This window comes from Homalodisca vitripennis, chromosome 4 (assembly GCF_021130785.1).
Source record: "Homalodisca vitripennis isolate AUS2020 chromosome 4, UT_GWSS_2.1, whole genome shotgun sequence".
NCBI lineage: Eukaryota > Metazoa > Arthropoda > Insecta > Hemiptera > Cicadellidae > Homalodisca > Homalodisca vitripennis.
Window position 1 is genome coordinate 15661942 of NC_060210.1, and position 27070 is coordinate 15689011.

At 33.5% G+C, this 27070-nt stretch overlaps 2 protein-coding genes across 3 annotated transcripts in view; both read right to left on the reverse strand.

Annotated features, from left to right (window-relative positions):
- The window catches only part of LOC124358985 (protein STIP1 homolog), a 40829-nt gene extending 16118 nt beyond the window's left edge, over positions 1-24711 (reverse strand). Inside the window, exons 1-4 of one of the 2 annotated variants that reach the window (XM_046811283.1) lie at positions 24559-24711; positions 15889-16063; positions 4707-4797; positions 3446-3616 (exon numbers count right to left, since the gene is read on the reverse strand). In XM_046811283.1, the coding sequence (XP_046667239.1) occupies positions 3446-3616; positions 4707-4797; positions 15889-16055 (429 nt within the window). In that variant the 5' untranslated portion in view covers positions 16056-16063; positions 24559-24711. Of the gene's footprint in view, positions 1-3445; positions 3617-4706; positions 4798-7697; positions 7878-15888; positions 16064-24558 lie in introns of those variants that run through there. The other variant, XM_046811284.1, reaches the window with a different exon arrangement.
- Positions 1651-3419, reverse strand: LOC124358986. The gene has a single exon (XM_046811285.1). It carries the CDS (start codon positions 2500-2502, stop codon positions 1651-1653), a length of 852 nt encoding a protein of 283 aa, XP_046667241.1. The 5' UTR covers positions 2503-3419.
- Positions 24712-27070: the final 2359 nt, after the last annotated feature.

The following is a 27070-nucleotide window of genomic DNA, read 5'->3' on the forward strand; positions in this document are numbered from 1 at the left end:
GATGGAGGGCTCGAGCCAGGCTGATTGACTGAAGCTCAGCACTCTGTGGACTTTCATAAGTTTCATTCCGAGCGACAAATACTGTTTTAGATTCCTGTAGTGGACAACATATTTTTCTTTTCCAAACAGTGTGGTGAGGAGTTTCTCTTCTTTCGGTCCTGGCGGTACTCGACGTTACGGTGCAAGAGGCAAGTCAGAGTGCAAGTTGTGCAGTTTCTTCGGATACGCCAAGTCGACTTCTAGAATGTAGCCAGTTGGTGAATCGTCCGGAACTTTTGTAACGTCAAAGTTGGTTTTGCACCACTTGAAGTTCTTATACGGCATGTACTGACTCATGGCCCAACCGTAGAGGTTATTAGCGTCCAAGTACGTCAGATAGGAAGGCGGTTGCTCCTCATCGAAATCTTCCATGTACGAGATGTTGGCTGCAGCGTACCGGTTAGAGCACTGTGACACTCCGCCTCGAATGCCCTTTCCGATCATCAGAATCATGTTGTAATCAGTAAGCAGATCGAATTTGATGCCGATGGTCTTGAGCATCGCACTCCACGCGAGTCCGGGAGCCGTATAGTAACAAGCAGGGCCGAGCTGGTACGTCTGCATGCAAACGTCGCGGAAGTTCTCCGTGACGTCCGCCAGTAGTAGTACGTCCGTTTGGTTGTACAGCATTGTGTATTCTTTCATATTCTGAACGTCAAAGGTGTTCCACACGTTGACCGCATGTTGGTAGTCTTCGGGCTTTACGTGAGCATCGTTCAGCTTGTTGTAAGTCGTTCTGAGCGGGCAGGGACGAACGTTCAAACTTCTCCATACAGTCCATGTAGTCGTAGGGATAGACACCCGTCTTAAGTAACAGTTCAAGTTTCTCTCCGTCATAGAATTTGGAAGTGTGTCTGAATTGATCGGGAGACAGGTTCTTTGCTAGTTTGTCTAGACTGCTTGCCATGAATCTCAACGAGTCCAGGAACCGTATTTTCTTTCCACGCTCAACCTCGACAGTGTAGGAGATGTAAAGTTCCTCGTTGTTTGCTATTACCTTGATGGTTTCGTTATTGAGCACAAACATCTTTATGGACAGGTGGGTGTCGTATCCGCTCAGGTTATGAACAAACACCGGCAGAAAATGTGGTTTCTTGTAGTTGAGGTTGCAAGAGTTGTGTGCCATACCTCTGAATTTGCCAGTTAGATGATCGTGATCGCGAACTTCGTAATCATCGGGATTGTTGAATGACTTGCCACAGATGTGACACTGCCGAGCGTTGGCTATTGCATGTAAATCGTCTTGAGTCAGCTCCATCGGTACGGCAGCAGCTCTAGAGTACAGTTGGAATATTTCCTTGGCGTCTTTCAGAATGCTTTCCACGAACACTTGCGCAGCGTCAGTCCAAAATAACAAACTGGTGGTTTGTACTCACCGTCAGAGTACACGGTGTAATACGAGAAACTTACAGCTTCGTGCTTCTGGTACTTTTCGGTGTAAGAACTTCCTGCATCGGGATCCCGGCTGCTGCTGGCTACGGGAGTCAGCATACACTCAAAGTCAGCACACACTGCAAATGGAACTCTCATCGCGTGTTTGAAATCCGTAAACTGTAAAGTGGAACCTTCTTTCGGTGTCAGAATCTTCACCGCCTCGTGTTCGCTGCAGTCTTATTTGTGTTTGTTCAGCAGGTCTTCGGTACCGTAATGCATGAGGCAGCACTTGCAGAGCCAAGTCTTAGTCGTATGCTTTGTTATTTGTGAACGTACTAATCGGCTGAGATCCTTGATGAGGCAGTAGTGAGAGTTAGTTTGATCTCTAATATACAGCAAGTCAACGTGTGTGTCTTTCTCTTCTCGTGTAATGTAAAACGGATAGACGACCAGTTTCTCATCGTACGAGTACACGTTAATAGATATTCCAGAGCGTTTTTCAAAGAGCTTGACGTGGTCGAGACTCACAAGGAAAGTGATACCGTCCAAATGTACGTCTAGATCGTACTTGAGAGGTTGATAGTGATGGATACGCTCAGGCTTCGATTGCCTATCTACCGGATGCAATGCTGCAAGAATCGACCACACGAAACATTTCTGATCATTGTTCATTATGTTTACGACTGTTTTCTTAGCTGAGATCTTTTTGGGCAGCTCCATGTAACTGGATCCTCTGAGTGGAACGTAGCGATTAATTCGTAACTCGAGGTGGATGATTTTGTGTAATGTCCAACCGGATCCCTTGGCGTAGAACTCTTCCATTTCGACAAAAAGCTTTTTCATTGCTGTTATAACGTACACCCTAATGTCCGTAGTTGGAAGAATCACTGTGTTTTTAGTTTTGAAATTCATCTTTTGAATCACACCACTCGTCGGTTTTGTGTATTCGGCTCCAAACACGAGGTTAGCTTTGATGTTGTGTTCATCAACGAGTTGTGCTATTTCGCGAGTGATTGACTTTCTACATATTTTAAGAAATCTTTTGGAGTCTTTGATACCACGCTTGTTTTGAATTATGTACGTTAACATACGCTCATTGAACGCTTGCTGTAACTTTCTTAATATTACCCCCTTGTTTGCTAGGTTTCATGACTTTAGGCGGAGGTGCTGGAGACTCATCATCATGCTTACGTTTTAAGGCGCCTGGAGAACACTTTGCAATGTGACGGCTCAAGTGAGACATAGTAATCGGTTGCGGACACGGCTCTTAGGCTCAACAGTTGATTTTAATTTACCGCACACTGTAACGTAACGAGACATGTTGGAAGCCGTTATTAACTTGTCGCAGTGTACACAATGTTCTTTCGCCTTCGACACGTGAGGCTCGACTCCTCCGACTGACTTGCACTTGGCAGTGTTATGGTGACGTGCTATGTGCGACTTAGTCACCATTGCACCACACACGTCGCAAGTCACAAACACATCACAAGCAGCAGTAGTCATTATCATGAATTACCCGGACTACCTAGTATCCGACACTGCCTCAATCTCTGTACCGAATGAGTGATGTCCGTATAGGTCGCACATACAATGTGCTCTGGCAACAACAGTTTCACATACGGTACACGAACACCTAACACGTTTTCGTATACAGTCACCACTCGCGTCTTGTTACGTGCGAACCACCGCGCACCAGACTGCCACCGTCCACTGCGCGTGTGCTACCGCTGACTCACCGCGTTGTATGTAACTCGGGCACCGCTGCACTGCGCGCACACGTGTCTACCGCCGCCGTGTGTCGCTCCGCTTTGTGTAATCGACTGACGTGTCTGTTCTGTTACCGCTACCACGGTTACCGTGTCTGCATCGCTGTGTACAAGTGTGTATCGACACGTGGTTGCTCTCAATGCAGGTCAAAGGTCAGGCTACTCGCAATTCCCGCAGTGACCTTTGAACTCATCCTTCTCGTCCCTCCTCGGGGTGTCGCAGAAAATACGTTACCATCTACTAATATGAAATAAACAGTACTCACTTCTGCATTGAAATTAGTGAGCTTAAGAGCTCTAATTGAGTCGTGGACAGAATATCTGCCGCCACCGCAAAGCAACATTATCTGCACCTCTGAAAGCAGGAATTTAGCTTCTTGACAATCTGGCTCCAATTTTAATATTTCATTTAAAACTAATTCTGCTTCTATATATCTCTGAAATAAAACAATAAAATTAGATCACTAAATCAGAATAATTGGTAGTGCAACTTATCTAACATACTTTAATTCCATTTTACATGTTTGATGGCTGATATTTTGATTATTTATATTAGTGCACAATAAAAAAGTAAAATAATAATACATTACTACAATCTATATATATAAAAATGAATGTTTGTATGTTTGTCCTTTATGGAATCGTGAACTATTGGACCGATCATGATGAAAATTTGTACGTATATGTATTTTTCCACGGAGAAGGTTATATGCTATACCCATTGATGTTATCCCTTTCCCGATTCAGGATTCCGCCCCACTGGTTACAGAAATACCCATAAGAAATGCATTGCAGCAAACATATGTTAACGTCTTTTCAAATTTTTAATCAGCTGTTCTTTGTATATTATAAAATATAGAGCTGTCAAATTATTTAAAATGTAAGTACAATTAAATAGTTATGAAGGATTAATATTAATAATATTAATAAAGTTAGAAAGCATCTATCCGTGTGTGAACAGCCGGTTCAATTGGATCGGATACATTATGTGATTCGGAGTGCTGATTAACATCTTTCCTTCAAATTTATTTTAGTTGGTGGCGTAGCAACGCGCGCAGGGTAAGCTAGTGCTATATATATATAACCAAACTAACATATGATCCAAAGACAAATACATGTTAAACAACTTTTGTTTACATTAATCAAATTTGTATAAATGGCAATAGACTAATTTAATTTTTCAGTAAACATTGAATCACAAAAAGTCCCGGTGGAGCAAGTACTTTTTGCTATGAATTATTGCTATGGCTCCGAGTTAGCTTGAAGCACAATACGTGCTGATTTTCTAATTAAGCATCTGTTATGAAAAATGATTATTATTAGTATATAGAGTTTAAAATAATGTACACAATAAACCATCCAGAACGAGTTCAATGTACATTTTAGGAGCTGCTCGTTATATGTTATCATTTTATTAATTTATGTTGATTTTAACTGCTGTTAAGTCAGTTCAATAGCATTCTTTTCATTTAATAAAAATATTATTTTTACTTATGTAGCAATTTTTAAGGAAAAATTTTAACTTACCTTCATCTCTATTAATATTTCTGCTTTTCTGTAATATCCTTTTGAAAAAGATGGAAATTCTTTTACCATAAATTCCGCTTCAGATAAAGCACTGCAACATTTGACACAACTTATAAAAAAACATGCAGGTTATTCTGAAATTATTGTAAGACAGCAGTAGTAATTAAAATTAATTTACTAACTTCTAAGAAAATTTTAAGACTCATTCTTTTGCTGAATGTTTACAGAATTCAAGAATTGTTGTCATTATTAAATGATGTGTCCATATATCTCTATTTTGGATTCGTAAGCAAAATCAATTCAAAATAAATTTACAATCTCATATTTAATCCATCTGATTCTTTTTATGCTGAGTGTCTCTTGACTGGTTGTCAATACCCCAGTTTCTAAATACAGTAATGAATACATAGAAGAGAGGATTACGGTGTAAAAACCTTAAAAATTAAAAGCCGAACTAAATGATGATGGAGGTTATAAACTTTTGATATTCTGCAGCCTTTCTTCAAGCACCCAGCTGTACGCCTGTGCAGTGAGCTGTGAGCTCTGCTACTTTATTGTTCACGCAGTATATTCATTTCTGTACTAGACTTAAGCCTACTATCACACTGCTTATAATTAACAATTTTGCCGCAGATCTCTGAAACTTTTAAAACTTGTTCTAAATGAAATCGGCCTGCAAATGCAGAACTACTGACTGGACAGTGTCAGTGAAACATGTAAAAAATGGACCCTTAATGCCTTTTGTAAATGAGCGTATTATTTTTCATATTCCATTCATTCAAGCAGTATCCCAGTGTAATTTATATGTGGGATAAACACGTCATTTTGTTTTTTTGCTGCACTATTATGCTGTTATATTGTAGCACTTCAGAGTCACATTGAAGCAATCAGTGTTATGATCTGTGTATTGAACTTGTGTGTGAACTGACACCTACATTATAGGAGTATATAGAAATCAAAGCAATCTGGCTCAAAGCCTTGAAGTCATAGCACAGACCCTAGAAAAAATACAAACAGGGACACATAACACCATCTTCATGGGTGACATAAATATAGACTGTCTGGATAAAAAGAACGATTACAGTCATATGCAAGACATCCTAAAAAGTCATAATATGGTGAGACTTGACCTACCGCCTACCAAAATTACACCAACTTCCAGAACCTCTATAGATTGTATCTGCACCAACCTTCAGCCAGAAGACCTACATGTTCAGATAATAAATACTGGGATTTCGCACCACACAGACCAGCTATGCACAATAAAGAGGAATTGTGTACCACCTCGCACATCTAAAACCACGGAACGCAGACATATGAATATCAGAAACCTCCTAAGACTGAAATCACGACTGGGCAGAAGTGTACAGTTCCATTGAGATAAATGACTATAACAAGTTTCTTCAAACGCTAACTCACGAACTAATGACACCTGCCCTTTGGTCAGATCGAGAATGATTCAGAGACTAAATAAACCAGTACTAAATGACCCCTTGACAATTTAAAAGAAATGCTAGTTAAGGCTCACAACCAATACAATGCCAATGGTAGAGAAGAGCATAAAAGAAATGCATCACAAATAAAAAAGAATACAACTTAAAATTACGACAATTGAGACAGCAAGGTACAAAACACATTATAGCTGAAGCTGAAAATAAGACTAAAGCGCTCTGGAGAGTTATAAACTCTGAAAGGAAGTCAAAAGAACAGCCCAACCTACCTATCAAATTAGACCTTCAAGGTACCTTTACCTCAGACCCAGCAAAGATGGCAGACTGCCTCAATGATTTTTTCATAAACACAACTGAAAACACAATAAAAAGAAATGGACAGGTATCAATCAACCTATGGACAGACCTAATGTTCCTACACTCATCCTCCATCCGACAAACAGTCTAGAAGTATCCAAGGTTATAAATGGCTTAAAACCAAAGACATCTTCAGGATACGATGGAATCTCTGCCAAATTAATGAAAACCTGTAATGAAGAACTGATTAACCCTCTAGTAGATATAATAAACAAATCCTATCTTTCAGGAACCCTTCCAACCGCTTTAAAGTTGGCAAAAGGTTTACCCAAAGTTCTAGCAGGGCCCATCCACTCAACCACTAAATTATCGACCAATCTCTCTGATACCGACATTTCCTAAGATCATAGAAAAAATAACATTAACTAGACTCATAGACCATAATGTAATGTCTAACAAACTTCTTTCAACTCAGCAACATGGGTTCTTGGCGGGCAAGTCTACAACCACTGCACTGAATTGTAGACTTTTACAATTCCATAACTACAATACTGAGCTGCACCAGGGTATAATACTGAACATCGGGTATTTTTTTTTAATCTCTCCTTCCGTTATCACTTTTTTCTTCATAAAAAACTTGTAAACAGTATTATGTATCTGGATGTGTTGGACAACTTTTCACTTCTCAGCAAGATGAACACGTGGTATAGAAACACATGCTTCTATACCATCATGCCCCATCATCTTGTTTCCTCATAGAGATTCAGGATTTTCTAGATTAGAACTTCCTGGGTTGGGAGATTGGTTTTGTAAGGTCAGTTGCAATGTCACCTTTTCATGCGACTAGATTTATTTTATAACTCATTATTTTTAAATGTATTTATGTTTTGTAAATTATTTTATTTTAGGACAAGAATAGCTATATCTAGCTGTATTTCATTCTAATATGAATCAAATTATAACCTGTGTCTGTACTATTAGAATTTAATGTTTCATGTGTGCTTACATACTGGATCACTCTTTTGTGTGATCAATAACGATTATTTATTGATGAATTATTAATTATGTTTATAAATTCCTTTTTTTAGGATAAGTATATTTTAAAATTATATTGACGAATCACCTGTTGATTGTAGATCTTATATACTACAATTATGTAATGTTAAGTGACAATAAATTTCTGATTTAATAGCTGTTGTTGCAAGAATTATGCCTGATTTGTCGCATTAGCAATGGTACTTACATCAAATCAAAATGACACATTGGTTTTAAGATAGAAAGAGCTACAAAATGAAACTGTAAACAATCCCAAGACATATCTATATCCTTCCTTAATCACAGTATTTTCTATTCATCCTGAATGTAATTTCAATAAAGGTTAAATCATAGAGAGTAACTGCTCTCCAAAACTACATTACAACTTGTTAAGCAATATGCTGTTTACATGTCTAAATTGAAGAATTATCATCAATGGTTATTGATTATCTTATCTAGGATTATTATTGATAGACAATTTATCTTACAACTCAAGGTTGAAAGCAATCCAACCATGCTGTTAGATGGTAATACATGCAATGATGTCATATGCACAATAGTATCTAAAACTCATTAATGTGGAGTGTGGTAGAAACTAAAAAGTTTTACATCACCTGTATAATGCATCCCTTGAATATGTAAAAGTTTAGTCTTATCATCATAAAGATTTTTTGAAGTGAAAACTTCTTTAGGCGCGTTGAGCGTTTTGGTAGAGGGTAAAATCCTCGGTTCGCGTCACCGACATGCTAATGATACTAACCTGCATGAAAAAGTCAGTCTCGCTGTGTTTTTTAACCGTAGACTTGGCCGCGGACTACTAACCTGCATGAAAAAGTCAGTCTCGCTGTGTTAAAACTGTCCCGGCGGAGTATGAAAACAGACTGCGAAAATCAGTGACCTTTACGGCTTCCTCTCGCGATTTAAAAGTGAAGCCAATGTCGTACAATTCTGTAAGATGCGTCAAATTAAAGCTCTTAATATTGGCAATCTATTGGTTACATTTTTAAATATTAAAAAAATTTCGAAATAATTTTGATTATTGTTTACATTTTACATAGCGTTTACAATGACAAGAAAAAAGTAGTAAGCGAGGATTTTTTTTATTTTTTGGTCAGACAAAATTTGTCAGCGAGAAAGTTGTGTGAAAATAGATGAATATTTTTTTTGTAATTTATCATTTTTTTATTGGAAGTTTAGTTTAGCCTGTAGTAGCGTATGAAGTGATGAGTGAACGTTTCTGCCAGAACTGTAGTTGGCGCATTGGCTCACTGATACCGTATTAACTCAATAAATTAGTTTATTGTGCAATAAAAAATACCTTTACGAACGAACCAAGTTAATTTAACTAATTTATTAGTTTTAAAAATATTGTGGGTTTAATTGTTATTGCAATTATATACTTTATCCGTAGCAATAACTGTATTATTTACAACGGTGTTCAACTCACTGTTGTTCACTCGGTGTTTACTCACTTGTATTCTATGTTTAACTAACTATTAATATTGAGCAATTACAACATATTTTTATACAGATAAATGAATAATGAAAACAACGAATATATTTTTAAACATTTTTAATATTTGTACGAATACTTGTATTTAAAATTTAGCATTATTCATTTTAATTATGTTTTTAATATTTAACCTCTTCATCATGAAATGAGTATTATTACGGTATAAGATTTATCTTACTAGCGTGGTAAAATAGATTTCTAGTTATTTGATAATATTTTTTTCGTGGATTTTAAAATTGGAAAATTAAAAACGCGTCACATTTACAATTACAGATGTACTGCTACTATAACGTATTGTTAATTACTCTCAACTTAATAGTTCCGTTTTCGCTTCTATCGGCAGTCCCACGACTGCTACTGTGTTTTTTTTTTTATTTGAGATAATACTATAAAATTTAAAACATGTTTTAAAAGTTCTTCTCTACAAATAAAAACATTTTAAATCAAAATAAATACCAAAGTAAAAAAATAAAGTTTAAACATATAATAAAAACAAATATTTCTATTGGTTATTTTGAAAAAATTACTTTAATTATCTATTGGTGGACCTGTGCTGTTGATATTGTAATCAGGGGGGGGGAGGGACACGCATTAGTAATTGTTTACCTCGTCAAAGGAGAAAATAGTATATGAGGAGTAACATTCTTAGTCAAGAAATCAGTTCTCATATTTTTAATGTAACATGAAAAAAATTACATATCATAAAAAATTGTAATTAGTCGACATGTTGTTCCAACCCCGTTCACAAAAAAGACTATGTAATTTCACAATACTTCCTTCCAAACCACATCGGGTGTGAGTCGACCTTGAGGGTTAATTTCTACTTTAACATTTTTGTAGAATGATTTCCTGCGCGATGGGCCACATACAACTGGCCATGTTCAGGTAACTATACTCCGACTCGGCCCATTGTTTGTCCCTGCACCTTGTTAATTATCATTTAGAATTCCATTTTGATGGGGAAATGTCTTCGTTTTAATCAAAATGGAACAGTAATGTCAAATGGTGATGTCAATGCGAGGTAATATACCCATTGCCCAACCTCTCTACCAGTAATAATTTCCAAATCCAAACAGTTCTCAAACTTTTTTGACAATTAATCTTGTGCAATTTAGTAATACTTTTATTGAATTAAGGTTTCTCAACAGCATTACAACTGCACCTTCCTTCAAAGTTAACTCATGGGATGGTAAGCCAGTCGTTTCAAGGCTGTTTAAGAATTCAGGAGGAAATTGTAGCAGTTCACTCTCCTCATCTTCAGTTATTTAGTATTTACACCCATGTAAGTTTTGGATGAACCTGGAAGGAGATCTAAAACCCTTTAATTTATATCATCGCAGTGCTCAATCTTAGATGCCAAAATTGCATGGCTGAAAGGTAGGGAGCGTCAAGAAAGAATGATGAATTTTGATGATATAATATTTCACTGACAATATATGAGTGTGAAATCAAGGACAAAGGCAACTCCACTAAACTGTCATCATTGGTAGGGTATTGACCATTACCATTTCAAGCAGGAAGTTACCAAATTAACATTCATTGGCTTTAGCCCTCATATTTTTGGTGAGTTTGAAAACTTTGAAAAGAGACCATAGAATTGAAAATTTAATTGAGTTCTGTACTGTAGCAACTTTAAATGTGTGAGGTACCACTGGCAATACTTGCTGGAAATCTTCTAGTAAGATGATGATTTTCCCACCAAATGGTACATTGTTATCCATTATATCTTTCAATAGCTGATTAATACACATTAAGGAATGTTTGTTGGCCATAGATGCCTCATCCCAGATGATTAACTTTGCAGAACGAATTATGACGGCTTCTCTACTATTAACTTTTAAACTGGATACAGAATGTTCATGTAAATTTAGTGATAATTTGAATCAGCTGAGAACTGTATGGCCATGTGGAAGTAAAATAGCAGCAATTCCAGTCCATGCTACAAATATAACTTGCATGCCTAAATTGATACAATTCTGGATTAAACATCTATACACAAATGTTTTTTCCAGTACCACCTGGCCATCTATAACATATGTCCTGTAAACACTTGTACAACTGTCTCTGTTGTGGATTAAGTTGAGAACTTCGTCTATAACAAATTGTTGTTCTTCATTTGCTGAAGCCATCATTGGCATTAGTTCATTAACTCGAATCTCCTCTGTAGTTTCCTCCATAGTTTGAGGTAAATTGTCAATAGTGGGTAAATCAAAGGATGACAGAGAGCAACCATGTAATTTTAGCGTTTCTGAAAATGTTTTTTTCAACAACGTTTCAACAAAACTGATAAAAACCTGCATTGAGCCACTAATATGCCCACTAACAGACATATCAATAAATCATTTGCACAAGGTATTTTTCCATCCAAATTGAAATCAGCAAAATTCTATCCAAAGTTCAAAAAAGGAGACCCAACTCAAAACAGTAACTATCGGCCAATCTCCTTGCTCCCTGTAGTATCCAAATTATTGAGAAAATTGTACTGTGACGTTTTCTAGACCATCTCAATAAAAACAACCTGCTAACAAGCAATCAACATGGTTTTGTTGAGGGTAAATCTACGACAACAACCCTGGCAAGCATTTCTGAATATCTAATGTCAGCTTTAGATGTGGGAAATACAACAACTGCAATATTCCTGGACTTCACTAAGGCTTTTGATTGTTTGAGTCACGACTTGCTTCTCAAAAAACTGGAAGACCAATGTATCAGAGGAACAACAGCAGATTGGTTCAGGAGTTACTTAACAGACAGAACTCAGGCAGTCGAAATAAAAACTTCAAATAATGGAGTAACAAAAAGAACTGTCTTCAAAGCATTGCCAGTTGACAGAGGCGTCCTACAAGGATCAGTACTAGGCCCTATTCTCTATATCATCTTTGTCAGTGATTTCCCTGAATATATCACAAACTACTGCTCTATGCTAATGTACGCTGATGATAGTCTTCCTACTAAAACATACACACCCATCACAATACTAAAACATACACACCCATCACAATTGGAAATAGAGTCCTATATAGCAATAAATCTGGCAATAGAGTATTGTCAAGCAAATGACCTAGTACTAAATGATACCAAGACCCAGCATCTGATATTAGGAAGAAGAAAAGATGAAGTACTGGAACTGTCGGAGGCCGAAAAGGTAGATAGTGTGAATTACCTTGGAGTAGTCATAGATGAAACTCTCTCCTGGAATGACCAGGTTGACCAATTATGTGGAAAAATTAGCTCGCCATTATATGTACTAAGAAGACTAAAACAGATTGCCAGTGCGGAAGTTGTAAGATGTGCTTACTTTGCTCTGTTTGAAAGCCACCTTAAATACGGGATAAATGTATGGGGAAGCTCCTCCAAAATTAACATGTAAAGGGTACTCGTGCTACAGAAAAAAGCAGTCCGTATACTAACAAGATTAGGACCTCAGGAATCCTGTAGAGATGCCTTTAAACAGAAAAAATTACTGACTGCAGTAGCTCTGTACATCCTAGAAGCAGTTATTTATGCCAGTCAACAAAACCTGACAAGAGGTGCTGATGTACATTCCTACAACACAAGAGCGGCACAAAATTATACACTTCCCATCCATCGACTGACCCTCTTTGAAAAATAACCCACACATGCCGGAAAAAAATTTCTAAACATGCTACCACAAGAGGTCAAAACACCACAAGACAACAGCAGCTCAGAAGAAAACTGACTACCTGGCTTCTTCACCGCCATTACTACTCCTTTGAGGAATTCCTGGACTGGAGGAGAAATGAAGAATCAACACCTTTTCAACTGACCTGAATTAATGCAATTTTATATTATTTGTATACCTATGTAATGACAATATTCTAATCTCAAAGATTATGAATAAAGCATATTGCCTATTGTCTATTTGCAAAGCCAACTGATAGACTACCTCGGCTGTGTAAGAGAAAGGAATCTTAAGAGACTGTATTGCCAGGTAGTCTGGATGATTATAAACCGGTGTAATGTGGGTTAGATTTTAAAATTGATAGTGACAATGAAAACAATTCATCATTATCTGATTGATATTCCTCTTGTCCAAAGAATTGATCAAACACCACTATGGATGTGTACTGCCAAAAAAATTAGTACATACTTTACACATTTTTATCAAAAAACTTTTTTATATTGAAAATAAATGTATATATATGTTATAATCTTTTTGTTCGCTACAAAAGTGTGTGTATTTTGTACATTTACAGTATCTTACTATCTCATGTCAAGTGAAAGTTACATGGAGTGAAACATAGAAAACAAAATTTTACAAAACACATTTTTCAATTTATGTACAAATAAAAAAAACAATAATCTATTAAGTGCATATTTGTATCATTTTAAATTTTTCTATGGTTACTAACAAAAAACTTGTTATATAACACTTTACTTGGCATTAAACACATATTTTAAACAAATATCTGAAAAATATACTGTGCGAAGACAAAAACCAGTGTATCATTCTGGGAGTTTCTTATTTCAGTCGGAAGGTTAAAGAAGACCATCGATTCTCAATTACAGTACTCTCACTTCGTTTTCCTCAAATTTCAAGGAGTTTGTTACACGAAATTGTTCAAAGAAGGTAGGTTACTATAAGTTTTGTGCAAGATGGGTACTGAAAATCTCAACAGAAACCCGTAAAAATCAGCTTATGGCTGCTTCATTGGCATTTTTGGACACTTATGAAAAAGATGGTGACTCACTGCTCGATCAAATGATCACAGAAGATGAAACTTGAGTGAAACACATGAATTGCAAAACCAAATTACAGTCTATGGAGTGGGTGCACTCACCCTCAAATATTGTCGGCATGGAAGATTATGGCAACTGTTTTTTGGGACATAATGGAAGTTCTTCTAGTTGATTTCTTAGAATGTGGCACAACCATAAATTCTGCGAGGTATTGTGAAACCTTGCAAAAGTTAGGAGCAATACATAACGAGCACAGAGGAAAGTTTAGCTTGAAAATTTTGTTTTTTCACAACTCCCGACCACACACGGCAAATCGGGCTTGAGAAGTCCTGTACGCTTTTAAGTGGAAGATGTTTCCACATCCGCCTTACAGACCGGTCCTTGCACTCAGCGACTACCACCTGTTTCCAGCAATGAAGGCTTGTGATGCAGTGCTTTGATGACGATGTGAAACTGCGAGAGGGTATGACTACCTAGTTGAACTCTTAAACGACAGAATTTCATAATGCTGGAATTTCAAAATTAGTTCATCGCTATAATAAGTGGTTACATTTAGGAATGGTGACTATGTTGAAAAATATTATTTTAGTGTCACTTCCAAATATATATAATACAATTTCTTTCTTGTACAAAGTTTACATTAAAACGCAATCTAATTTCTGGATAGCCCTCATATTTAGTAACCAGATTTTCACATGTCAAGACCCGCGTACCACTTCTACTCTGTGTCTAGGCTTGTTTCAATATAGCAACCAGATACCCACATGTCCAGACTTACTTCCATCCATTGTACTTTTTATCGTTATCATCATCTATCAATTTATTGTTAACATTTAAAATAATTCAACAAATTGATGGAGAAAGAAATTGTACGAGTATAAAATATGCATTTCTGCGATGTCATGTGGTATTTAAATAGTGTAAACTGGTGTAACAATAAACATTTTTGTCTCACTATATATTGATATATATGAAAAAAAAATATATACACACACACACACATATTCAGATTCAGATTCAGATAATTCTTTATTCATAGGTATTACAGTCAATACATTGAATAGTGTCATTAACTTAAAAGTATTCAACATTTCTTAAAATTAGGCTAATTTTACTTTATTGCATTTATAATTCCTTAAAAGAGTATAATACTTTGATTGTTAGGTAATCCTTAAGTATTTTTTTTAAACTTATTGAATGATGGTTCAGCCTTAATATGTTCTGGAATTTTGTTAAAAAATTTAATTCCTGCATACTGAGGTTTCTTGCAAAAAAATGCCGAATGATGAGTGGGAATGGCAAAATCTTTACTTTGTCTGGTGTTATACATGTGAAAATCACTATTAAATATTTGATCATGATATCTTTGTTTTAAAGATACAATTACTTCGTAAACATAAAGGCCATAAACTGTAAGAATGTTTTATTTTGAAAAGTGTTCTTTAACTGAGGTTTTTGGTTTCAGGTTCTGAATAATTCTAATAGACTTTTTTTGCATTTTTAGAATAGAATCAAGATTTTTTTGGCTAGTTGCACCATATAAGGAGATTCCAAAACTGATAATTGAATGAATGTAAGAAAAATATATGATTTTCAGTGTATTATGATCACATAGGTGTCTTAATTTGCTCAATGCATAAAACACCAGATGATATTTTTGACATAACCTTCTGGACATGTGCGTCCCAGCTGAGGCTATGGTCCAGTTTCAAACCTAGAAAGTTTGTTTCATTTACTTGATTAATTTCAAAATCATCACTTATGGGTGTGAAAAATAGACAACCCATTCTCAAATCTACCAAGTGTACATATAAAATTTCATCGAAATTGGTTAAGCCGTTTCGGAGGAGTACGGCAACTAACACTATGACACGAAATATTTAAATATATATATATATATATATATATATAGTATTCTCTTGTCTAACTTCAACAATAGCCAACTAAAATAATTTTAAAACTTGAAACATAAGAGCAGTTAAATTAATTTAAAAAAATGTTGTGGTGAGATTTTTGTTGGTTGGATTTCCGAGTTACTGTAGTAATTTATACTTTGTAACTAGTATCAATATCTTGAACTATTTATTTGGTAATTAAAATTATCTCACTATAAGTTTGATAAAATAATTAAGAAAAATCAACACACACCAACTTTATAATCTCTTGTTAGAGTCAAATAACGTACCTTTTAAAATCTTTCAGTCTACAGTAAGAATAACAGCGGTTATTATAAAGCCGAGGATCACGAGGATATTTAGCAATGGCTTTATCAAGAATTGTAATAGCTCCCTTGAAGTCGTTCCACAGAGCCTTCTGATAAGCCTGATTTCCAAGTTCCACGAGAGTATTCATACTTCTGCCTGTAACAAAAGTTAATTCATCACATTCAAGAACATGCGTCATAGTATTCGGTTGTGATATTGTTGAATTCTTCAACTCCTAAAATATTGATTTTTAATGATTTACGATTTGTTGATAAACTTTTGTATCTAATTTTATCTTTGTGCTTTTTTTACTTGACTTGACTTGACTGTACCAATAAGCTGTATACCATAACCTTGTCAATAATGTACATTTTTATGGTAAATAAAGAAGTATTATTAATTTTCTGCCTTGTATTCTTGATACAAGTCACCAGGTTTTAATATAAAAGACATTCTTTATTCTTCCACAATTTTAATCTATTTTAAGAGCGCTTTCGCCGGTTAAGGCATCATCAGTTATTGTTTACAGAAAAACATATATATGAAATAGAAAAAAACATATGATAAAATAGAATAACATTTAAAACTAATTGTTAACACCAAAAACTAATAAATTATAAAAGTACTATATAGAAAAATATGGTTTAAATTCATAATTTTTGAATGGATTTCTTCTTTTACTAATGTTAGAAAAATGTTACTTAAATTTACGGAAGGTTGAGAAATACATTTATCTTTCAAAACCGTCATACATGCATCTTCAATTTTTTTTTCTTTAGTTCAGGAAGATTCTTTAAATACTACACTTGATCATTCAAATATTATATGGTGATTTTCCTTTATAGCATGTTCAAATAATTTAGATTTTCAATGTTTTCTTTTTTTTCATTGTAAATATGTCCTTTTAGCCCCGTTACTACAGGTCTTGATGTTTGGCCGAAATAAGTCTTTTTCCATCCACAGTCAATTTTATATATTGCATACTTGGTTTCCTGTTGTTTGTTTTTTGGTTTTAATGTTGTTAAGTAGCTTCTTAGATTATTTTGTGGTTTAAAAATAGTACGGATGTTAAATTTAGAATTTATCTTACGAATTTTGATGATGTTCCTTTTACATAAGGAATAGTTACAGCAGTGAGATAATTAAAATTGTCTCTTGTTAATTTGCTTGCAGCTTTTGTTTTTAATCTTAGCTCCTTCAATAATTGACCGAGGATGGTTTTTTTAATCAAAAGTTCTGTAGTATATTTTCCTTTAAAATTTTATTTTTGTTATTAGTCACCAAATTATCAATCTTCTGGAACAAACTTTGTACTAATCCAATTTTTACATGTTGAGGATGATTTGAATTATAATTAAGGTACTGTCTACTGCAAGTCTTCTTGTAAAATAATGTTGTTTTTCTTTTGTTTTTGTTATCAAAATATCAAGAAATGGAATTTCACTATACAGAGATGTGCTTGAGTTAATGTATTTAACTAACCTCATTTTCAGGGTAAATTTAATAGATGGCCTAATTTTATTGATGTGTTTTTAAATTAATTTTGAATGTTCATTTTATTTTCCCACACACAAGAGACATCATCAACATACCGTAACCAAATTTTGGGTTTGATACTCCAATTTTTAAAAAGCAATGTCTTCAAAGTGGTCCATAAATATGTTGCTAATTATTGGGCTGAGAACAACACCCATAGGTAAACCGGATACTTGATTGTAAAATCTGTTTTGTAACTGAAAAATAATTGTGTAGGCCTAATCTCTATATATAAAAATGAATGTTTGTATGTTTGTCCTTTATGGAATCGTGAACTATTGGACCGATCATGATGAAAATTTTTCCACGTATATGATATTTGTAACTCGCCACCAGGCGGCGGTAAAAGATAACAATTTTCAAAGCGCCTGCAAACTATAAACTGCAATACGAGACAGTTTGTATGTTTGTCAAAGACTATTAGAAGGCACTAAGTTAGAATATATGTTTGTCTTTATGATACATATATGGTTGAACTTAAAGCTTGACTGTTAGAACCGCTTTATAATAAGATACATGTACGTGTATAATGGTTTATAAGCATACACAGATTTTCCCTAGATCGTGACAATAAGGCAAACTCTACATCGGTGTTAGAAATATAATGCACTTGAACCAGAAGTGCAAATACATGGCCAAGGCTTACGTAAAGCAGCCGCAAACAGCTATGTCTATATATAAAATAAAAATGAATGTTTGTATGTTTGTCCTTTATGGAATCGTGAACTATTACCGATCATGATGAAAATTTGTACGTATATGTATTTTTCCACGGAGAAGGTTTATAAGCTATGCCCATAACTGGTTACAGAAATACCCATAAGAAATGCATTGCAGCAAACATATGTTAACGTCTTTTCAAATTTTTAATCAGCTGTTCTTTGTAAACATATATTACACTTATAGTTTTAAAGCATAGAGTAAGCTTAAGAGAAACGACAAATTTTGTTTAAACTGTTTTTGCAATCACTGTTAAACATAGACTTTACTATCCAGATAATACAATTCAAATTTGACGTAAAAATTCACCTTTAACTGCAATATTTATTTAATATAAACCATGCTCATGCTTGATCAGAAGAGTAATGCAGATATCATAATTACTATCTTACGTTGGCTACAAATATAAAGAATGTTATAAAATCAACCTTAGTTGTTTTTTTTGACAGAAGTATGGTTCTCAAAACTCCGTGTGTACATATTCTCTCGATCGAGACAACAAAGCAAGCTCAATCGTGGCATCGGAGATATAACTAATTTAATCTAAAATTTATTATAGTAAAAAAAAAAATTTACTAAGTAATATAAGGACTTCGGTTCTTAAGATTTGCGTGCGAAGCCGTGGGTAACAGCTAGATAGAGGCAGGAATATGGTACATACCTTCATAATACGCCCAAGAGGCTCACGATGGAACGACTATCAATTATCTCAGCAATGTTTAGAATGTGATAGAAAAAGAATAAGTGAATATAGTGTACTGTTTTCAACGGGAAATTGCGTGCGAAGCCGCGGGCAACTTTTGCAAAAAATTATTGAAATGCGCAGCAAAGCGCGCCGGGCCCGCTAGTTGAAAATAAATGTGGAAACACATACAGAAAGAAGTACCATTACGCAGTTAATAGATAATGTTGTTCTCATACTGAACTTGTTATCATTAGCAAGTCGTTGTCAAATCAAACACAATGCTTCAGGGACAGGCACATTTTAAACAGACTATTTACGTCATAGCTGACCATAAATAATATCATTGTAATCAATATTAGTATTTTTTATTTTATTGATAAAATCATCTGAATTAGCTTGTCCAAATAATAGACTAATAATAGCTAACAAAAATGTTGATAACTTTGATTCGGGAGAGTCAATGGAACCTAATATTGGCCTAAGAGGAATTAAATCTTTGTGAATTTTTAGTAGTCCATACAAATGTGGTGGCTTTTAATATTGAGGGCTTAATTTTACAATAAGAGGTTTACCTAGTCCAGTTTCATGATTTTTTAGTGTTTGTTTAATAATTTTCTCAATTTTTAATGCAGGATCCTTATTTATTGAAGTATATTCATCACAGTTATTTAATTTATTAATTTTACTATCATACTCTTCCTTGTAACACATCCTTCTAAGATAACTGTAATTTTAACCTTATCAGCAGGAAGAATTACTATGGATTCATAATTTCTTATCGATTTAAGAGCACTAATCTCTGTAAAAGTCAGGTTGCTTTTGGATCTATTTGACTTTTTCAGTGTTTGTCAGATCAAAGCCCAGTAACAGTCTTGCTATCCAGGAGGTAATAGAGCTGAATCTGTTGGCATAACTATATCCACGCATGAAACGTGTCCATTAGATATTGACAAATTGTAAGGCTTTATAACTCCACAAGAGCTACTTCCAACCATTTAATATTACTATAAACCAATTTCTTGTGATTATTTAGATAGGATTCAAATAAATTTTCATTAAGCTCAGAAAATAAATAACTTTTTTAATCTTGAAAGAAGAATTTACTATTAACACAATCAAAAGCCCTCATCAGGTCATAAGAAGTAGCCTGAGCAAAGCGTTTGTCCTGAAAATGAGTGAAACTATTAAGTTTCTATTAAGATGATCTAATGCGTTAAAAGTTTATTTATCCTTTCCAAATCCAAACTGTGAAGGATTTAAAAGGTTATAACTTTCCCAAAAAGATGTAATTTGCTTAGAAACTGATTCGATTAATGAACCTAGTATAGTAATTACAGTAATTGTGCAGTAGCTTTGAAGTTGTTCCTTTGGGTGGATTTTACAAATTGGACGTACCCGTGAGATTTAAATGATCCGGAAAAACACCATCATGGAGCAAATTATAGCGGTTGACCTATAACAACCTTATTTTTCAAAATTATTTTCTCCCCGATTCAAAAACAAATCTATTAAACACATCAGGCTCAATGTTACAAGTATCTTGTTTGCTATATTATATCTGATTACATCCCAGGCAGCTTTACATTCGTTTTTTCAATTTTAAATTTATTCAAGTTCGTTAACATGTTTAGCCTCATTTATAGAGTGTTTGTATTTGCATTTTGATTCACAAAAACTCTTATTTGGATTTGAATTATTTTTAACTGCACATTTTTATCTATCCTAAAACAGCAGCACTTCCTTTATGGTAGTTAATTCAGATATGTACCAAACTTGTCTTTTTAGTTCTTTCTTTACTTATTTAGCCAGTAAAATGCTTTAAATGCTCTTTACTCCTCTGTCCAAATTTCTCTACTGATAAAATAGGAATTGGTCTATTACATTCTTACTGGCACCATTCGACAGCAACTATTGAGTTTGCTTTACTTTTAACTCTTTTAGGGAAACAGTAACAGAAATATTGATAATTATTGCTTATTCACAAGTGGGGGGGGGGGGGGGAAATAGAGAACCACTGTACATATATGTTCAAATTCTCAGACACAAAAATTCATTGTTCTTATTCACGCCATCTACAAATTATGTTAATTATTTCTATAGTGCTGTGCATAGGGATGTAATATGGTAGTGTTGGGAAATGAGATTTTTGCTAACACATATCACAAATCACAGGACAGGGACAGGGATTGTATGGGACAGGGTGTCTGAGGCATTCAAAAACTTTTTTTAATACCTTTTAACGAAAAAAATAATTTATAGAATCAATTCAATTATTAATATTATGGCCATATTTTCAAAACGTTTAAATATTAAATATATTTATTAAATATTTAAAAAATATAAAAAGCATAAAAACTAAAATGCATAAAACAATATAGCATAGCAGAAACTGTAAGGTAAAATAAATTAGCCTCATTTAAATATTATTCACATTAAAAAGTACATTCTTAAACACAACCACATTGTTAACATGAACTATTATTTAACTTAATTTCCTTGTAAATAATGAGTGCACAACTAAAACATCAAATTCAAACAAAATATTTAATGAGTTATTTTTGTTCGTATTGTCACAGATAAGCATCCAATATTTAATATTTTAATAGTCCAGTAGTAAAATTAGCATGCAATACCTAACAAATTCAATTACTAACTTTAGCCTTTAGGTTTTAATGTTCAACTTATTTCAGGATACTTAACTGTATTTCATTTATGTATTACTTTCATCTGAAAGCATACAACACTTGTGAGAAGAATCACCCAGACGATGATGGATATGGAGCCAAGTGTTCTAGTTATGAAACCTGTGTTTACCTATAGATCTTAATTTGATCACAGATATTTTTAGAACTCATGACAAGAGTATAATTTGAAGATGTTGATATATCTGACACATTAAATACTTTTGATTGGCTCAGCTGATGTTTTCTTTTATGAGTTCATTGAGCAGATAAGATTTTTATCTTCCTCTAGAGATATCGTGTTTTATATAGAGATATCCTCAAAGCAAATCGTGTTTTAAGAAGTAATAAAAATTGCTGAGAGTGGTTTTGGTTAGCAATCATTAGCCTACATGAAGTTAAAAAAAACACTGAGTATGTTTTGTTATCATATAGCCTACAATATCAACACAAAATGTAGAAAAATGTAAAAGAGGAGATTTCAATATGTTGTGGTGCCTTCTCGGAGTTATTTCTTACCCTCAAATTCTGGTAATCTCTAGGGAAAAACAGTGATGAGCAACCCTAATCCATACATTGCATGTCTTTCTTAGTTAAAAATGTCTTTCTAGTTAAAAATGACTATTTCTTTTCCTCAGTAAGCAAATTATTAATTGTTTTGAAAAATGATTACTGAACTCGTTATATTAAAATTAAATATAATATAATCAATATTTAATATATGAAAATAATCTATATAGTCTAGTTTAGGATTCCCAATTGGGTACACGTGACCCTTCACAACTGCCGTCGTGTACCCGATTGGGTACCCACTGGGCTTTTGTAAAGTGTGTTGTGCGCCCAATGGGGTAAATGTTGCTATGCATTTCATTAATTATTGTGTTTAATTTCATTTTTTGCCTGTCTTGGTGGTTTGTTAAATTTGATCCCGCACTTAAAAAAATACCTCAGACTATCGTGTATTCCATTGGGTGCACGGTTGCTTAATTTTTAAGGTTAATTAATTTTTTTTTTAGCCCTTGGAGCTGCAGTATAGTAAGAGACCACTACTGCAATCGTATCAGGGTACCAAATTATCAATTAGAAATACTTAAAACTATCAAATACAAAAACATTTTAATTACAGTTATTTACAATTAATGTTTATCAGCTCTTTTTAAATGTATTAAATATCAATATTGTTCCAAATTAATTCAAACAAAGTATAGTCACTTGTATGGTATTTGAGTAATGGCCTCTAGTACATGCTTTGTGTCACTAGCTAGCTGTCACACACATTTATTTATCTTTAAACACAGTAAAAAGTAACTAAATGTAAAACTGTTTTGTTTGTTACATTTTATAGATACACATAGCATAGATAGTTTTTTATTCATCAGTAAATTATTAATATTTTAGATTGAAAACAGCTGAATTATACTATAATTTAAAATATCTATAACATAATTCATGTCAACATTTTTGTTTCTGTAGTTTAGATAATAATAAATATGATTCTATTGTGGTGGTGGCCTCTTATTATACTGCAGCTCCCCTTGAGATGCTCGGAAAATAATTGAAAAAATAATAATTTTTGTGCAAAATTGCGAAGCCTACTTTTCTCCATTATACTTAAATGTTTGGTGTAAAAAACCTGATTACGGTTTTTTGCCATTATTAATGGCAAATAAAAGTTTGGAAAAACGCTGATATGTACATGTTAATTAGTCTAGCTCAGCTATGGCCACATAAGCAATAGCTCATGACTGTACGGTCCTATTTCTAGTGTGCTATCTAATAACACTGGTGTACACTAGATAATGATACTGAGGTTAAGTGGAAGAGAGTACTTCCTAGTCTTATTTTTACCTCCAATAAAGCCTAGTTTAATTTGATATCATTCTACTATTTTCAGCAAAAACAAAGTGTAAATGTCCAAAGTAAAAGAAAGTATGCCAGCTATTACTAGATTCCCAGCTAGCTCTAGTGGCCAGATTGGGGAGACTTTAATAAGCAGCCTACAGTCGTTGTTCGGTTATTTGTATTGAACAATGCCATTATTCAACTTCTATATGTAAAGATCGTACATAATAAACAGTTTTTTAATAAATTACCGCAACAAGAAGAATCTGGAATATTAAAATTTTAAAAACATAAATTTAACACTAACATTACAAAACAACGAAACCAAATATTGGACTTAGTATCAAAGAAACCTTACAATAATTATAACTTCCCCTGCTTGATATCTATGAGTAACCACATTTTGTGAAATAAAGGAAAGAATTCTCCCCATGGGTTACCAGGAATCAAACCCACATGTTGAAGCCATTTAAACAAATCTTGTCACTTGTGAGAAATAGCTCACATATTTTCCTTGTAGTTGTCACCATTTCGAAGTCTCAAAGTATTAGTTACTTCCTGTTGTTTATTGTTTACATTAACATTACTATAACTAATAAGTTGGAATCATGTGCTAAGTTAAATAAATTTCAATATCGAATTATTCTTTCGGATTAAAACATTGCCTACTATTCAATAAAACCAGTAGCGTCAACAGGTTGAGATGGTAACTTTTGAAAAAATAAATGTACCTATTGATACCAGAAACTTCCAGAAATAACTTGTTGAATCAGTTATTTTGACTAAAATCTTGTTTTTAACCAAATTGTACATTTCATGCATTTTTAGTCTAAGACATAGTATATTTTATTTCTAATGACAATTAATAATCATTGAGCTAATTAAATTATCTTCCTTTGATGTGGCATATGCAATAAATACTCCCCAAGCTTCTTCGAGTCTCTTGAGTTGTAGGCTACAATTTGCATTTATTTTCTAGCCGTACAAGCTATACTAATAAAATATAGACACAAAGATACAATAAAGTAGAGATTAGCATTAATAAGGTATGATATAGCATCAACATAATTGTTAACTAGAATATTTCCAATGTGATACAAGGAGGGACTATAAAACTACGTCATTTTATTGCAAATAAATAATTTGGTATAAACTTTGTTAGGCTAGTAATTAGCCTAATTACTTACTCAATATAACCTTCGATTATCGCTTTATATTGCAGAAGAAATAACTCTTCTAAAACAATACACTAAATCCTGTAACTAATTCAACCTTCGACATCAACTTCGAGAGATTTGACAGTTTCTACTTCTTCTTACTTTACTTCAAGTAAAGTGAATATCGATCGATACAGACATCGGTATGTGACACACAATATCGATATAGGGGGTTTAATAAAATAGTCAGCAGTGTTCCGATAGGTGTCAAAGCGGGATTGTACAATGGAATGGAGTGGTCTTTACTTAAATTACCGCACATTAAATTACCTCATTCTTCCCATATTAGGTGAGATTAACTTGCGTCTAACAACTTTCTAAAGTACATAACAAAAATTAAAGAATGCTTGTTGCATATACGAAAATAGTAAAGTAAGATGGCAATACTTACTGCTAATAATCCGGCCAAGGAATATTCTTAAAAGTGTTTTACGATACACTCAATTTTGATAAATTCCAATTTTTGGTTTTCAGTTATTAGAAAAGGAACGAAAAATAGCCAAATACTAAGACTATAATAATTGAGTTTTCTATTTGGCTTAACAATCATGAAATTTAAAAAAATTTAAGAAAGCCTCTAACAAAATCTATTAATGCACATGACAACTTTTGTAGTAAAATTCTACATTTTCGAAACAACTACGTTTATATATATATTCATTTAGTTTATATATATATATATATATATATATATATATATATATATATATATATATATTTGCAACCAACTCCTATTAGGAATGCCAATATTTTATTTTATTCTGCTGGGTACATCCTTCAACTTGTTCATAATCTGTTACGTAATCAAATATACAACGTTTTAGAAGAAATGAGAAGAAATTCATCCATTAAACTAGATAGAAGTACGCTAGGACTATTTGTCGAAAAACAGGCTTCTTTAAGCCTCGAGGCTATGTACATTTAACTGACATCGTCGTTGGTATAGTTCATAAAAATTAACGACAAATTACTGACCACCAAAAGATACTATAGGATAGGACATCATTGCAAGCCTGGTCGCTCGGCTTTATTATTAATAATCTAAAAAGATTTTGATTAATCATTTTAATACTAGTCTTAATGCAAGAACTAATATTATTTATAGTTATGCAAAGTTTAACAATATTTCTCTGGGCTTAATGTATTAAACAACAGTTTATTTGCCCCAAATCAGGCTTCCATTGATACATCACGTACTGTTGTAAAGGTTACATGTAAATGAAGCATTTTTGACGGCATCTTGACCAGATGAGAAACATTCATTTAAAGTGTCATGTGCCGTCTCGAACTAAATCTTACATATAGAAATTAAGTTTCTTCCAAAATTTAGGCATAAAACTTAGTTTGCTCTCCCTATGATACATTTCCGCCTAAACTAATAAAGGAACATATACCGTCATCGAACCCAATCGCTTAAAAACATAAACTCTGTGTTGTTAAATCTCTAAAATAAATACATACTATTTTTTAACACTATGATGGAATGTTGGGATTTAGAAAATTAGGCCAAACTCAAACGTACACAAGTATAAATAAACGTGACTGGTATCACATGAGACTACTTAGTTTACATAATACTTCAAACTGTGAATATTAAATAAATATTGTTTTTGCGGTAATATGCAATGTTTAATATAAGTAATTACGTTTACAATGAAACAATAAAGATACATTACGAGTGAATATCTGAAGCTATACGGTACGATACAAGCATCGGTAATCACATTTCCAGCATTTCTCGAATAAGAGTATCGATATATGTTAAGTTTATTCATTCTTCATTCACTTTACGCATCACAATTGAATGACGACTCTTGAAGCGTCGACATGGCAAAGGGAGCGGGAAAACTATTATGTACTCTATGAGGAAGATCGATAAGAAAAATGGAACAAGAGTCCATTAATTTACTCATACTATATAAAATTAAACAGGTTTTGTAATTATGTAAATACATATACAATGATGTAAGTTTAATGTTTATGGAATTTTAATAGCATTTCAGTAATATTTTATTTTAACATTTCAATCTTTTTCATTAACTTAAAATTCAAAACGTTCATTATATTATATTTTTGTGAGGCCTTTTGCCTTCAAGGAAAGCATTATCAGACACAATTAACTGAATACAAAGTGGTTATAAATAATAATATAAACTAATTTGTAAATCCAAAGAATAAACTAAATGAGGAGGAAAAATAAGGAATTTATAAAATTAATTGTTGCAACTGTGATTTAAAATACATTGGCCTAAAAGGAAGTTAAATTGTACAATTTATAAACTAACAATTTAAATCGACTTCACAACCTGTACTAAAATTAAGGAACTAAAAAACTAAATATAATTTTTATTATAGGAAATAAAAGTTACTCCGAGCAAATATAACACAATCATTTCATAGAACACAATCTGTGTACTTTATCCTTTCTCGCTACTCAAGACTGGGCCCCAATTTGCCTTACTCACTCGAAAAACCTAAACTG

Bases quoted from the DNA above. Each gene is read 5' to 3' on its own strand.
- LOC124358986 (XM_046811285.1), bottom strand. From the start codon at position 2,502: ATGTTAACGTACATAATTCAAAACAAGCGTGGTATCAAAGACTCCAAA.